Genomic DNA, 16,899 nt, shown 5'->3' on the forward strand with positions numbered 1-16,899 from the left:
CGTTTTCGAGAAATGTCTTGAACTTTGACTAGAGTTATCTCTTACGCGAAGTAAGCGGTCATTTGACAAGGTTTCATGAGAATTCAATAGCCATAGTGCGGTGGTTTTTCTTATGAAAAGAGTTTCGCCTGTGTTAGTAAAAGCGGTAAATGGAGAGTTGCATTTGATACTTTTTGCCAAGGTTCGGCTATTTTTTGCGCCAACGCTCGCCACCATGTCGTACACAGGAAGACCACTGCTTCTTAAATCGGTTTGACGCTTTACAAACCTTACTCCGTTTCTGTTGCACGAAGAGTGAATTGTTTCCATATCTTCTGCTAAGCCACCATATTCCTCAGAAACTACTTCGTAATCCAGGTTCGACGTAGTCGAGGGTACCACATCACAAATTGCATCGTTATTTTCGTCTTCATCTTCTTCGAAGTCTTCTAGCGCAGGTTCAATCTTTGGTTTGCGCACCTTCACTAAAACGCTCTTTAACAGTTCCGCGTCTGAAACTCCAACAACATCTGTCATTCCTAACATTGAAATTGTTTCTTTTGCTTCCAATCTAGCTTTTTCAATGGCTATTTTAATTTCAAAAGCGGTGGGTATTGTTAAACTCAAGGTCACTCTTTGATTAACAAAACTATGGCCATCTTTCTTTTGGTTTGGAAATTTTAAGAAATCTTCACAAGCTATCTGGGCTTGGACATCAAGGCGATGAATACGATTAAGAAGTTCGAGCATTGAAAAATTTGTTACAGTAGAAAAGACTGTAGACATACTTCTTAAGGATCTAAATAATTTCTCACATGCCTGTGACCCTGTTAAATGAGGGTATAAGAAGTCTCGACAGCTATCATCGCTTAAACATTGAGCAACGAGACTGTGGGCGTTTAACTCTATGCCAGAAAAACAGTTTTGAGTTACAAAGTTATCTTTCAAGCTATAGAATTCTGATTTTTCTATCCATAACCTCCAAAACCGTAAGACAAAAACAGCCCACCAAACTTCTTCAATTCTCTCAATCAATGTTTTTTGTTTGTTCAGAAAAGATGTTGTTACCGCTCTCATTATCTTTAAGTACACAACTGTAGCTTTGCTGTTGGGAATTTTCTCAGTTAAGAGTCGCTCGATATTAAAAGATGAAAGTCGCTCAACAGCAGCGAAATTCTGCTTATCCTTGGGGTTTAGGTCCGACTCCTTTAAGCCGTGCTCCGCCTTAGAACAAGTTGACAACAACATTTTTAGATGCGAGATGGAAACAACTTCATTACCCATTGGAAGGACCACTGAATCTTTAAGAATTCTGGATCTTAGTTTCGTTCCTTCGTGAACATGGTCTTGATAGTAGAATGGTGGCTTTAAAGAGATGTTTGAAATCCAAGTCCATTCTTCTGGTATGTTTGGATTACGTGGCACGTGTAAATCAAATAGAGAGGATTCATTAACCATGGCTTTAAGAAGCTTCGGGTCACCATCGCTTGAAAAAGATGCAACGGTAATCCCAACTTTTGCACATTCGGAAATTATGGTCTTCCATCTTGTTATTATGTCTGTACTCGAAAATTTATTGTCAGTCCCAAAAACGCTTAAGCATAATGGAGGAGTGTTGGGGTGCAGTGGCTGTACCACGTAAACGTATGCTACGTTTGCCTTAGCTTCCTTTTCAAAATATTCTACAACTGTTTCGTAAGAAGAAAATTCCATGGACTGCATATTCGGAAAACCATTCTTATTCAATGGTCTAACAAATCCGACACAAGTATTACTTGCTTGGTCGTAATCGATTCTACTAAGAATACGAGTTCCATCCTCAGCAACTGACACAAATTTGTGTGGTACTTTATAACGTTTAAGGTGCTCCAATACTTGAACTATGCGAATTTCTCCTTCTTTGATTGGATTTCTTTCCTCTGAGAGATATCGTCGGACTTGTCGTAAGGATGGTAAAGCTGATGGTAAATTTTGAACAACAAAAGAATACGCCAAAGACCCAGCAAATATAAAAAGTGCCGTGCTAAATTTTTTCACGCTTTCTGAATGTCTCTTAGTTCTTGAATGACAGTTGTTCCATAAGTGTTTTAGAAATCCTCCAATATTTGTATTTGTTGCTGGATTTGCTTGTGAAATGCTTGATTCAGGGTTACTCAACTTCAAACTTAAATCTTTAAAAATACCCTCATTTTCTCTAGCAATGTTCTCTATTTGATTTAAAGTGGGGAAGAAATCATCAAGCTTAGTTTGTGAAGAATCATTAGCAGCCGCCAAAAACATGCGTTTCTTTCGCTCATTTCTTGAAAAATTAAAAGTTTTTCTTTTTAAGTTTGTGGAAGACATGCTAGACGACCCTCCCTTCTCAGCTACTTCCCTGGAAGGGAGGTCTAATGAAAATCCGCTTCACGATTTTCAGGGCCATCTTTGGTCTTGTTTCCGCTTGAATCTTGAGAAATGTTTATTCCAACAACTTCTTGATCATGGGGGCTTCTGGAAATTTGCTCTTCGGTAAATCGTAAGGTAGTTTGAACAAGCGGCAATTTAGGCTTAGGCTTTTCAAAACATTTTTTCATGTGCCTATAAAAATTTGAGGCGCTATATCCTAATCCAGAAGATGTTCTGTTCAAGACACTCATCTTCCCACAAACTAAACAGTTTATTCGGTAAACACCGTTAGACTGTGAACTTCCAGACAAAATCTCGTAGTTGGTGCCTTCTTTGGAATTAGAGAATTTTGCACATGTCGAATTTTTCTTGTATTTTTCAATTTGTTGTCGTAGACCACTTATAATTAAGTTATCAGCGGTCTCTGTTGTGGCATCTTCAAAAACTTCACTTCTCTCATTTATTGGTGAATTATTCAACGCTTCTTTGCTTGAAATGTCATTGTTGGTTGATTCGATGTTTCGCGTGTCATTGTTCTTTGTCAGGTCAATTTCGGTGATGGGCTTGGAAAAGGTAAAAGTCCGTGCTGGTGTACCTTTGGTGTACCTTTTAGGAGCAGCTTTCTGGTCTGAGAAATTCTTCAGTGTCATTGTCGTTTTGGGCATTTCGACTAATGTTTTAGCGTAAGCTTCGAGCTTATGATAATGTCCAGGAAGAAATCGAAACTTACTTCTGCTTTTGAAAAATACTCCAAACATTGACTTAGCGTCTTCTTCGTCAAATATCTCATTATTATCCCTGATGTATTGTTCTAATTTCTGAATGTTTTCCGGTTCTTCAAGTTTCTTGATAGATTCAAAAGAATCATAACCAGTATTAATTAAACAAGCAAACACTTGCGGCGGAAGTTCTTCCTTCATTTTGAGCACAAATAGTTCACTTGCAGTTTTTTTACACTGTTCATTTTCATTGTTTGCCATAATGAAATAAATTCAGTAAACACGTAGTTATTAAACAATAGTTTTTTCGTAAATTTAAGTAAAATGTGCGAAATCCTCGGTCAAATCGCAATTACCCTTTCTCGCGAGAAACTGTAAAGCTTTTACTACAACACTGGCACGAGCACGTTTCGACTAGTTGTGATTGTGAGGCGTTGGCATTTTCCCGCGTAAATATGGTCACCAGATGTAGCTATAGCCGTAACTCAAGCTATGGCGCGATTTTTTAAACGTGGCAAAACGGATAAGCTTCAAAACGGGTCTGTTTATTTCATTTTACCTCCGATTTTCTTTGGATTTCTTTATTGATTTCGTGATTTCGTTACTGATTTCGTGATTTCGTTTCTGATTTTGTGATTTCGTTACTGATTTCGTGATTTCGTTGCTGATTTTGTGATTTCGTTGCTGATTTTGTGATTTCGTTGCTGATTTTGTGATTTCTTTACTGATTTTGTGATTTCAATACTGATTTTGTGATTTCAATACTGATTTTGTGATTTCAGTCCTGATTTCTGATTTTGCTTTTGATTTCGGATTTCAAAAGTTGGATTTCACGGGTAGCGTACGGGATTTCATGAATGACCGACCCCTCGCGTTACGCCCTGTCTTTTGGTTAAGAAAATTTGTCGTGTCGAAAGAAATTTAGCGCGAGATTTGATAAAAATTACGCGCCATGTGACAATCGTAGCACGTGATACAGAACTTAAATATTCTTGTTAACAAGAAGGCAGGGCGTTCTGTGATTGGTCGGAGGTGCAATTAACAAGAAGGCAGGGCGTTATGTGATTGGTCTGAGGTGCAAATTTCAAATTATCCATGAAATCTTAAACTAATTTCAATTTTAAAATCACTCTGAGATAATTCCCGTATGCTGCAATAAAATATGCAGATTGATCTTATAATTAGTAGAAGAATCGATATAAAAAAATCACATGATTTTCCTTTTCGCCCCCTCCCCTCCCTTTAAGTGTTATACTTATTGCTGATAAGTTACTTGCAGTTCTCCTTATAAATATATTGAAAATACACTATTTTGAACTAAACTGAACCAACCCACCCAAAAATTTCCAATCAATTTGAAAGTATTGTAAAATGTTTGTACGAAAAAAACAATGTTACGATTACGCGTATGACTAGCTTGGCCCTCTCCTCAATAACGTCAACTTAACGGTTCAGTGATTTTTTGAACAAAAATCACAAATGTAGTTGAAGTAATATACCTAGGTTTTCTATATGAATCCGTGACCTCCTTAACTTAAGGGCTAAATTTTTAACCAATAATATTGTTGTTTAAATTAAACAATTCAAAATGTCAAGGTGTGGTTTATGTATTAATTAACTTGAAAATTTATAAATTTTCGAGTTCATTTTGAACTGTTTTAACGGAATTATCGCGTTCAAGGTGAAGGTTAAGTTTTCTTTCTATCTGTTTTTAATTAATTAATATAGTTAATTAAAGAAGTAATCTTAAGTATCCGAGTATAGATAATTAATTTTAGATTACCTGTACACCGATTACGGGTTACTCGTTATTATTTTAGCACTAAAAAGGGTTGGGTTTTAAAGATTACATCGTAATCCAGAATTTCATCATTACCTGGAAAATTTTTGACATCTTGGAAAAGTTAATTATTTTGAAAATGGGTGCAAAATATCAGAATTTAGTCATGGGTTTTTACTTAATTGTAATTTTAAAAATCAGATATATTGGTTATGAAATTCTCCTATATTAGTAATAGCTGGAACAAGGAATACATATAGCTACTTGGAATCATCCATGTTAATATCTACGTGGGCTTTGTGGGCCTGGCTTAAGTACTACATGCCAAGCGTCATAATTCTGACGTCTTTCTACCTGTGATTTCTTTATCTGGGAGCAACAAAAGGTCAGAGAGATTATTCGTCAGGTAAAATTCGTCATAAGTATTAATTATTTTACCTAGTTTTTCCACAAAATTTGTCTAGATACGTTGAGAAAATGGCTACACGATCATTCCGATTAGTTTTATGCATTCCTGCTGAAACTGATATATTTATAAATTCGTGGCATTTTCTAAACAATTTTTCCCTACAGATATGGGTATTAAAATTGGTCAGGGAAAATCAATTTAGACTAAAAATTGAAGGAAAACTAATGGAATTTTAAAATATCTCTTTGAACATTCTAATCCTTTTATAGTTAAAGGTATACGCCATTTGAATGAATTAATGAAAAACTTTAAATTCAAATAAAACAAAGAAGAAAACACATTAGAATAAAAAAATAATCCTTTCTTGAATCCCAGAGATAGTTAAATTACTATTAAAAATACATTATAGATTCGCGCAAAAGCCATTGAACAACTAACCAAGGACGCCATAGCATATAGTTAAGCCTAAAAATCTTTAAACCCAAAGGGTATAATTCAACAAACGCCGAAAGAAAATAAAATAAAAAATTATTTCTTCAGTCCCGACGCTGTTGCTATAGATTTAATTTTGATTTTATTTGAGACAAAATTGCATACCTCTTTGATCACTTTCGCAAAATTCACGCGCACTTTACAAGGGATCGGATACTTCATCTCTATCAAAATTATTTTGGCTTCGGATTTTAACTTTATTATTATTATTATTTATAACTAATTCTAAAGAGGACCGAAAGTAATTTTTGCATACCAATTTAGTAACAGTTGAACTTAGGGGAACATAATCTTCAAACCTTAAAAATAATTAGTTAATTTTCAGTGACCTTGATATACCCAGAAACGGTACAGTTCCTAAGTTGTTTACGTGTACCCTGCAGGTCTAGCTTTAATCAAAGAGTGCTTTAAGACCTTGATATACTACTAGAACACTAACGAACCCCTTTCTCGTGCATACCACCTGAAGTATATAATACTTCTCTTCGAGAGAAGTGTACCACAAAGCGGGGTAAGTGTAACGTCATTCTTCCCAACATCGGAACATTTAGAGCAAGGTTACTAAACCGAATCACATACGCGACAAATAGTTCCCTCATCATTACTCTATTAGCGTTTAAATATTTGGCAAGACGCGCTTGCGCATTTTTGTCCCTCGTCAAGACGAGGTTTGTGGGATGATTGGTGGGGATTTAGTGCCAAACAATTATAGAATTCACCTTAAGGTGCGATGCCCATTTGTAGTTTGATGAGCGGGAATAAATAAATAAATAAATGAAAGCAAACTTAAGGGTGAGTCTGGGAAGAATGACGTTACATAACTGAAGTATTAAGAGGATACAGAGTGTCATCCTTCTTCTATTATCCCCTTCTGATACCACGAAACCCCTAAATGGGTTTTAAACCAACTTGAAAACTTTATTTAATTCAAGTATCCAACCCCTATTCTAGCCTATACGATTCTGGGAATTTCGTACATACATATATATATATATATATATATATATATATATATATATATATATATATATATATATATATATATATATATATATATATAAATCAAAGTGATTAATAGGCCTAGCTATAGACTACCTACGTACAGTGTGGGGGCCCAGCTAGTGCTATAAAAAAAACCGTATAGAGATATAGGTATTTTAGCAATATATAGGGGCTCTTGACCTTTCTAAAGCACCTTTACACATACTCGAATGATAGAGGTGGCGCCAGAATAAAATTTATTCAAATAAGTACAATAGCAAAAAAAGAGGGCGGAATAGCTCGCGTAATATCGTCGGAAACATTTAAAATATTGTGGAAATACATTTAAATAACTTAACCAAAGGCTTTTTCATCAATTTTAAACTTAAAAGGGGCTAGAAAACAATTCCTCCCCCTTTCTCCGATTCTTAACATTAATTTGTTATTAGAACATCTCCTGCATGCAGGGTTTGGAACTGAATTGAACTGAACTAGGGCCTACGAGCTTTTCAGTCTGTTGTAAATAGAGGTTGAATTGCAATAGCAAATTACTAGCACTGTTCATTCACTTGTCTACCTATTATCTCTAATAAAATAGCAAACGCCAAACGGAACTTCTTTGGGGGAATTTTTACTATTTTAAAGTTAAAAAATATTTTAAACTATTACGATGTTTGAAAAATATTTAAACTTTAAAACCCACGTATTTTTAATAATAAAGTATAGGATATAGGCCCAGTATTGCAATCAATAGACTATTAGGGAAAAATTAGGCTTAGGAATTGTTTTAAATTTTGAAATTTCTCCAAATTTAAAAATAAAAACAAAACAGTTTCCTTATCGAACATAATTATAGCACGTGCTCTGTTAATATATAACCAATTTTTGTTAAGCCTTTTTTTGTAGAATTCCACGTGCTATAAGAAATAATAAAGTAATGTCACGTGATTAATATATTCAAAATTTCTTCTCAAATTTCGTCTTTAGAATTCGATTCGCGTAACGTTTATTTTTAATGTAGAGAAGAAAGGGGGACAATACGTGTCTTTTACTATAAGACGGGGAAAATACAATAATTTTAACGAAATTCAAGGTGATTTGTTTGTTAAAAAGAGCCGAAGTCTTTAAAAGAGAAATTTTCTTAAAAAGAATGGACGACAGAGAATGTAATAATAAAATGATGGAATAGCTATTTTAACATCGCCTCAATCGTGCAATGCGTTTTATAAAACTAAAAATTGAAGGACGTTCTTATATAGTTTCTTAAATAAAAAAAATAATGAAAACTAAAGTCGTAATTATCGTCTGCTATTGAATTATTTTAACCATCTTCATTACAATCTAAACCTAAAAAAAAAATAAACATAAAACACTCGTGATATGACTTTTAACTTTAGCTATGACGATATTTTCGAAATTATCTTTAATTTTAATGCTATATAGTTGATGACTAAATTAAATTTTGAAGTGATGTCATAAAAATGATGAAAATATGTTGATTATATTGATTCATTCAAATAGGTTTGATTTTTGTTGAACATTGACATTTCAACTTCAAGTGTTCGGGTAAAAAATGTCTGTTACATTTTACAATGGACTACCAAGTCACTCAAACAGTATACAGGGTGTTAGGACCGAACATTGAGTTCTATGGGTCATTTTGAGTTGAAAATGTAACTTCTATGATATTTCACCCTAAGGGTCACCCTAAGCAAGTTATGATTGAAGTGTTTTACGAGTGACCCTTTAATTGAATTAGCATTTCTTACATTAATTAAGGGGTCAACCATAAAACACTCCAATGTTCATAACATGTAGAGGGTATCCCTTAGTTCAAAATGCCATAAAAGTTACATTTTCGACTCAAAATCTCTCACAGAACCCACTGGTCTTTGGTCCTATAATTACCATTTCAGGAACACCCTGTATAATAAAACATTTTAAAATCGTTTCACATAAACTTAATTCACAAACAACCAAATAGAGAACGTTTAAACATGTCAAATTACAATAACTACAGGTGGGTCGTTTTAAACTTTTTGGTAAAAAATTTCTTCTGGGTAAATTTTAGTCAAAATTATTAAACGTATATAAAATTCAATGGAGTCAACTTCTTTCAAAAAATAAAAAAAATGTGAAACAGTGTCAACCTAAACCCACGTAATAACGTTTAAAAGGTTCTACTGAAAAAAAAAATACTCAAGTTTTTCAAAAGAGTTTAACTCCATATAAAGAGGTATACGGTACAAATATTAAATTTTGAAATTTGCATAAAAGAACCATATTCATAAACCTCGAAAAATCTAGTTCGTAAAATTTGAATAACTTTCGCCTACGTCTTCTTATAAATGAGATTAAAACTTACCTTAGAAATAAATAAGAGAGCCTTTAAATGTTGTTCGACACTGTTCCTTGAAGGTTAAACTGACCAGCGTCGTGTCATCATAGGTGTACTTGCAAATAATTATCCAGGGATGGTTAGTTAATTAATTTAGTTCCAAGGTAATTAAGATAAAATCCGTTATAGTAATTGTAATCACACACCCGGGCCACGGTAATGAAATTAAGATGACTTTAATTAGATTTAAGTAACAAAAAATGCACTACCGTTGTCCGGTAATTATATTTCTAACACGGGTTAAGATATTTATGGCACCAAGCGACGACATAAAGCGTCCTACCGCGAGACGAACATAGTCTTCTTGGTACACAGACGCCCGGATGGTATCTGAACTAAGGTCTAAGTACCAGAGGAAAACTGGAAATCCGTATAAAACTTTTTACCAAGGCTGTTTGGGTTAGGTATTCTATGGTCTCGTCGTCGTAGCCCCCCCGAGGTAACTAACTACTAGCGAATCCGCCGCATCATAGCAGCGTATAGCCATCCAGGTATCAAAAAGGTATAACGTAGTTTGATTTTGGTTTATTCAACCTACCTTCCCCTTACCCGTTCCCCGTTTCAACTTTTCCCGCCCACCCTGCCAACCCTCCAGCGGTGGAGTTCTTTTTTTTGGGTTTGAAATACCCTGGATGGTGGCTAGAACAACGACTTTAGACCGCCTGTTCCACGCAATACCTGGTTTTAAAACCGGTAGACGATCCAATAGTGACCAGGGTTTATTGGTTTGAAAGATACAGACGGCTGGAGCTCCATGAATTCGTGACTTCAGAAGCAAGCCAAGTGTTAGTTATTTGAAGACTTCAAATTGAAGTTAAGCCTCTGTTGAGATCATTTCAAAAGTTCTCCGTGACCTAATGGACAGAGTTTTAAAACGTTCCTGAAAGGTCAAATTGCGTCATCATTATCTATGACGAATATTACCTGCATGTTGCACCTTGCGCGAGCCTAGGAACTCGCGTTGATTACCAACCAATGAAATCACGATTAGAAAGACCTCAGGGTGATGAGGCATGACAGATAGGACTCAAGTCCGGCCCACAAAACTCGCATAGATATAAAGGTACAATGTGTTGTTGGTGATACAGTTCTTCGCAAAGACACTTTTAAACTTAAACAAAAAGGTTAAATTGCGAAGAATGAGTTGAACAATGCTACCCTACCAAACTATTTTGGGCGAAAATTAAAATTTCTGAAGAAACTGATAAAATGTAAGCAAGTCATTTGTGAGAGAGCATCTCCTGCAGGTTTGGAACTGAATGATCACTGAAACTACAAGGTTTTCAGTCAGTAGCAGATAGAGGTTAAATTGCACTCATAAATGACTGGCAACGTTTGTCCCCTTGTCTGACGGAACCATTTTCGAGGGCTGTTAAAGGGTTTGGTTGATCTTGTTTCATAAATTTTACTTCTTTTAATCCAATGCTTGATATGACTGGCGCCAAGGTAGACCAAGTGTTCAACTTCAGACACTACCCTCCCGTTTTCATAATGGAACCAACCATTTTTTGGCTAGATTATAACTGGTTATACACATTTTTTTCATACTTAATATTATTCTTACGATAGAGCTAACTCTCTGTTCCTCGGAGCTGTAATTTTGGTATCACAAGAGAAGTCCCAAACCAACTCCCTTCAAAGAACACCTAATAATAACCTGTACATACCGAAATTGTCCTCCCTCTCCCTCCCTCTCTCTCTCCGCGGGCAAGGTCCGAAGCACCCCTCTTAAAGGTCGCCAAAGCTCATAGCAAAATCATAGAGGTGTGTTCGCTATATATATCAAAAGAGATAATATTTAATGTTTGGTTACCGCGTCTATATGCAATTATGTGACGTCATTTTTCTATAGAAGACGCGAACATGGGGTATTATAAAATATATAAAGGGATATGAGAAGAGGGTGCGCGCTTTGTTCATACAGAAAATGGTATTTCAAGGTCATTCAGTATTAATTATTTTCAAAGAGATCACTGTTTAAAAGTAGCAATTGGTGTTGCAAATCTTAATTTCTTCTTAATTTTCTAGTCCTCTTTAGAATTGACCCTTTCAGTATCGTCTGCTTGAAGTAGGGTTCAGACTGGACATTCGGTCGTATGTGGACACAAAGACGTTAGATAGAGCTTCAAAGTTACCAGTCTTACACCAAAGTCCTTTTGTTTTAAGCCATATCTAACGAATTTGTTGTCCACATACAATCAACCAACGACAGTAAAACCATACTTTAGGCCTAATTTTTAATAATTAGGCTTAAAAATTAGGTTTCTTTTAGGCTTGAATGGATTGATTTATATTATTTTTGAGCGATTTCTAATCGAGTCAGATAAAAATCTATATACTAATTATCAGCATGATCAGAGTTGTGGTCACTGGTCAGCAATTTTTTGGCGGAACTAAAGATAATCCTCAATAGGTTTTCATTGGTTGTTTACCAGAAATCAGAAATATACCACCGAAGTGGGTATTTACTATACGATGAGTATAAATGCAATTATAAGCCTGTTTCGGTATTCGTTGAACCGTTAAACATTTCTCGAATTTTTGTGGTATTATTGATAGAGTTAGTTGGGATTTTTTACGTATATATACAGGGTGGAAACCTTCACTGGCGAAAAGCCTCGTTACTGATTGGTACCAGAGATAATTCAGGCCTGCAGCGCTAGAGGAGAAATTAAATGAGTACTAGCAAAATACTTTGAAGAAATTAAATGAAGTGAACCAAATAGAAAATTTTTAGATTGGTCTAAGACGCAGTTTTACACCCTGTGTATATAACCAGTTGCAGACATATTGAATCTTGGACTCTGTACTTTGCTTGCCGAGCATCGATTTATTTGGGATTTGGCTCGGGACTCTCCGAATACCGAATAATATGGAGAGAAATGTTTAGTTAAAAAATCAAGCATAGATACTGGCGCCGCTCTGTTATTTAGTTATAAAATCGTATGGTTTTTTTAACGACTTATTTTACACGCATCGGAAGATACTCCGTAAAATTTTTATTTATTTTATAATAATTTCGGTGTTATAGCTGCGCTCGGTGAGAAAAGTATATGTAAATTCTTTTCCCATATTTAAATATCTAATTTTTTTTTTTGATATATTCTTTAAGAAAAATTATGCAAAGATCAAAAATCTGGAGGTCAAAATATTTTCAAGTTTTTCTTTTTTTCTTTTACCGAATTAAAATTTTTAAAACTTACTTTCACGCATTATTATTTTTATTAATCTCCCGAGGGGCGAACAACTATGAATGTTGTAATTTAATTTAATCATTTTCGAGAAAGCTATTAATTTTTAACATTAAAAATTCAAAAAATTTTAATTTTAAAAATTATTTTCACTTATTATTTTAATTTTATTAAGTACTTTCAACCTGAAGTGTAAATCACCACGAAAACAACTGTTATAAAATAATTTTAACCATTTGACGTCACAGCATTTAAACGTAACTTTTTTAATATAAATTTTTTATTTATTTTCTAAATTTGAATTTTAAAAACGACTTTCACTTATTATTATTTTATTTTTATTAATTATTTCAAACTAAGGTGTAAAACACTTTCAAAAATAATCTCTGCAAAATAATTTGAAGTAATTTCAATTACGTCACTGATTTTAATTAGGAAGAGATTAATTTTTAATATATTTTATTTTCTAGTCTTTGTTATTAAATAATTAATTGGTAATGGAATTTTTGTATGATATCATTTAAAGGGTTTATGTCCGTTCATGATCTACATATTGAATATTCTAACGGATCACTGGATAGTACAGGTACGCCGGGTATACTAAATAGTTGTCGAAGGAGACCTCGGAATTGTAATTTTCATTGTTCGTAGATACGAACCCTGAGAGTTGGGTATAGCGGAATTAATAATAACGCGGAAAACGATTTTCCCGGAGCAGGACGATAAGTTGATTCTAAATGTCAATGCCTCCATTCCAAAGGGTTGCCGCTTGCCAAACACGAAATCATATTCAGACTAGCTGACGAGCTAGCCTAGCCTAGCTGCTTTAGAAATGAAAACACGTATGCTAATTGATTCCGCTATCTATTTGGAAGAACTATAGTTCTCAATCTAATAAGTGTCGCATTCCTTATTTCGGGTTTAATCAGATTTGTTTTATTTTTATTTAATTGCTTTTTGATCATTGATTTAAATCTTGTTTGGAATATTTGGTTGCGATTTAAATGTTTAGAGTGTAGAGATGAAGTTTGTTTAGGTTAAAATAAATCGTGTTTAGACGAAAATAAATCGTGTTTGGGTGAAACTAAATCGTGTTTGGGTGAAACTAAATCGTGTTTGGGTGAAAATAAATCGTGTTTGGGTGAAAATAAATCGTGTTTGGGTGAAACTAAATCGTGTTTGGGTGAAAATAAATCGTGTTTGGGTGAAACTAAATCGTGTTTGGGTGAAAATAAATCGTGTTTGGGTGAAAATAAATCGTGTTTAGACGAAAATAAATCGTGTTTAGACGAAAATAAATCGTGTTTAGACGAAAATAAATCGTGTTTAGACGAAAATAAATCGTGTTTAGACGAAAATAAATCGTGTTTAGACGAAAATAAATCGTGTTTAGACGAAAATAAATCGTGTTTAGACGAAAATAAATCGTGTTTAGACGAAAATAATTCAGGTTTAGGCGAAAATAAATCGTGTTTAGGCGAAAATTAATCGTGTTTAGACGAAAATAATTCAGGTTTAGGCGAAAATAAATCGTGTTTAGGCGAAAATTAATCGTGTTTAGGCGAAAATTAATCGTGTTTAGGCGAAAATTAATCGTGTTTAGGCGAAAATTAATCGTTTTTAGATCAAATTAATTATATTTAGACTAAAATAAATCGTTTTTAGATCAAATTAATTATATTTAGACTAAAATAAATCGTGTTTAGATTAAATTAATCATGTTTAGATTAAATTAATCATGTTTAGATTAAATTAATCATGTTTAGATTGAATAAATAACGTTCAGGTGAAACTATTCTTGCCCCTGAGTGAAAATATGACTTAACCGAATGAAATCATAATATGTAAAACGCATCAATTTGAAGTTACTCGTCCAGAAAAGCAAAAGAAGCGAGTTTAATTTTGCCCCTCTTATAGAAAAACCGCTTAGAAAATAAGACAGGCAAGCCCCGGGCCCGGGGGATACTGTTACGAGAATTAAATATATATATTTATAGAGAGAGAAAAAAAAACCCTTAAAATAAATTAAAACAGCTAGAGGGGAGTTAGGGGGAGGTGAGGGAGAGTTAAGTTAGAACAAGACATGATACCTAGTGGAGCGTTTTAATAAGAGAACGATGAATTTTTTTAAAAGCAGAAAAACGGGATTATTGCATTTCCTACAAATCGTCTCTCTCTCTATCTAGTTCCTTCTATTCTTTTCAATCTCAAATTTACAATTTGTATCTCTTTATAATTAATTTACCGATATTTAATTAACAGTAATTTAAACATCTCGTGTATTAATTAATGCAAAGATACAGGACAACAAACGGTACATTGGTTGGAACATCTTTCACCGTATCTAATTATAATTTTTTGTTAATTATTAAATTTACGCGACCTTCATCAAGGGTCATCCAAGAAGTTTGATATTAATTTGAAAATGCGTTTAAAATAATTAATATAGATGAAGATACTAGAAATTAATCTAATTCAAATGATTACTCGTGCAGTAAGTTTAGGCCTACTTCGTTTATAGGAGCGTCACGTGGTATTAGTTGTCCAATAGAATTTTATGCCTCATCTTTACCCCTCGACTTTTGAAAAGGGTATTTAACTTAATAATTACTAGTGTTTATTCTTAAATTTAAACACATTAATTATTTTAAACGCACTTTAAAGAATGTAAATTTCATTTAATATAACCAAGATAATTAGTATTTTAAATTAAAATAATGATTTCTCAAATAAGTAATTATTATTATTGTAATAAAAGCGTATTTAAAAGAATGTAAATTTCATTTAAAACCATGATTATTAATATTTTAAATTAAAATAATAGTTTCTTAAATAAATAATTAAATTAATAATTATAATAAAAGGGTATTAAATCCGTATAAAGGCATAAAACCTTTTCTCTAAAAATCATTCATTTGAAATGTTTCAAAAATAAATTATTCAAACAAAATAAAAGAAAAGGTGCCCACTTTTTTCCCGACGACAAAAAGTGTATGCAAAATATATTACAAACACGCCCAACGAATTTCAAACTTTCTTCCAAAATTTCTAAACAGAGACCTTTTCTTAGAGAGCGACTCGACGGAAAAAATAACAAAGTTCAGCCTCTGTAAAGATAGATACGCCAAATCCCAATTTCACCTAGATACGCCCAAAAGCAAATTTGTACTAACAAAACTAACAAAAAAGAAACTTAAATAAAATTTAAATATAATCCCACTGTATGTATGTACGTACAATAGTAGCTAGCTTATAGAGAGTATAAAATAAAACTTTCTATCGAGTTTTTAGAACATTTTCTGGTGGTGCTGGTATATCCCGTATGAAGAAAAAGAAAAAGCAGCGGCTTGGGGTTATTCATTTCAACATGGGAATGACCTTTGACACGTCAGGGTGTGGTTCGATATAGCCCTAGGTTAAAGTTTCTCTTTTCCTCCAGTTGACTAGCGAGTGATAATGTTTAATGTTTAATGCTTAGTTCTTAGTGAAAAAAGTCTACGCTTTAAATTTGAAAATTAACTGTAATGTTTAAATACTCTTAATAGAGTATGGAACGCTTATTTAGAGTACGATGTAGATAGTTATATCAGATCTGGCAATCTTATTACTAACTTTAAACTCGGTGTTAAGTTGAAATTTATAATCAGGGTTCGAATTCAAAAACACACCGGTTTTATTGGGTTTTATCATGGTTTAATCTATCACAAACAGCCCATCACTTAAATCTTCAATTTTGATGAATTTAAATGCAAAAAAATTATATAATTTTAAAGATACTTTAAAATATTTGTTTCAACTTCAAATTATTATTTAATAATATTTTTTGTGAAACATTTGAAGACTTTTTTCTTACTAAGAAGTGACTTTTTAATGACAATTTCTACATTTCAAGCAAGCACCTGCTAATTATAAAAAATACAATCAAATCCAGAAAAACCCAATAAAACCCGGGTATTTTCGAACCATCTTTATAATTACTGATTATTTCAATGTCGACTGTAAAAGCGATAATATCAACCCTATATATCAATAAACTAACATCATTAATGGAATTAGCACCCCTAAATTAAATCTAAATTGGTATATTTAAATTAAATAAACTCTTATTCACGAGATCACGCTACATTTAAATATTTTTAATATCACTTCACACGGAACTAACATAAACACCTAATTGTAACGTCTAAGGATGTGGTGGGAGGGATGAAATTGTACCGTTCCCCTTTTTTCTAAATAAATTTCTCTCTCACTGTTTGGGGTCTCTTTAAATTGGCAGTACTGCTAGGTGGCGTGGCTTGATGTCACTCGGGCGATGATCTTAGAGGGCGCTATGGGTCGTTCAACCGTCATCATTTTACGTCAGAGCCCTCTGGTGCCACCTAAGGCACCTAAAGCCATCGCCAGAGGGAGCTACGCTACGGAAAGTAATTTAGCTAATTATATAAAAAATATTCGAATGCTCTATGGACGACAAAACGGGTTTCAAAGCGTATTTATTCCTAGGAAAGAAAAAAAGAAACACTTTGAATAAATTTGTTATATATTGTCTGGAACTATTAAATTTC

At 33.5% G+C, this 16,899-nt stretch overlaps 2 protein-coding genes across 3 annotated transcripts in view; both read right to left on the reverse strand.

The window, feature by feature from the left end:
• sano (CABIT domain-containing protein serrano) overlaps positions 1-16,899 on the reverse strand; it is a 42,197-nt gene that overhangs the window by 14,503 nt on the left and 10,795 nt on the right. Inside the window, exons 1-3 of one of the 2 annotated variants that reach the window (XM_089839468.1) lie at positions 10,068-10,808; positions 9,822-9,997; positions 9,111-9,198 (exon numbers count right to left, since the gene is read on the reverse strand). The exons of the other annotated variant lie outside the window; for it this stretch is intronic. The gene's annotated coding sequence lies outside the window, so the exon portion shown is untranslated. Of the gene's footprint in view, positions 1-9,110; positions 9,199-9,821; positions 9,998-10,067; positions 10,809-16,899 lie in introns of those variants that run through there. 2 annotated transcript variants of the gene reach the window in all.
• LOC149673755 (uncharacterized) lies at positions 2,365-3,953 on the reverse strand. The gene is made up of 2 exons (XM_089839441.1): positions 3,095-3,953; positions 2,365-2,992 (listed from the first exon to the last, which is right to left on the reverse strand). The coding sequence occupies exons 1-2, from the start codon at positions 3,342-3,344 to the stop codon at positions 2,367-2,369; spliced, it is 876 nt and encodes a 291-aa protein (XP_089695567.1). The 5' UTR covers positions 3,345-3,953; the 3' UTR covers positions 2,365-2,366.

The sequence above is a fragment of the Phalangium opilio genome, unplaced genomic scaffold, assembly GCF_054372755.1.
Source record: "Phalangium opilio isolate 3A_F unplaced genomic scaffold, DU_Popi_V2 ptg000048l_1, whole genome shotgun sequence".
In the NCBI taxonomy this organism is placed as follows: Eukaryota; Metazoa; Arthropoda; class Arachnida; order Opiliones; family Phalangiidae; genus Phalangium; species Phalangium opilio.

Coding starts and splice junctions, on each gene's coding strand:
- LOC149673755 (XM_089839441.1), bottom strand. CDS start 3,344: ATGGCAAACAATGAAAATGAACAGTGTAAAAAAACTGCAAGTGAACTA. Junction 2,993..3,094: donor AGTATTTTTCAAAAGCAGAA/GTAAGTTTCGAT, acceptor AGAATTTCTCAG/ACCAGAAAGCTGCTCCTAAA.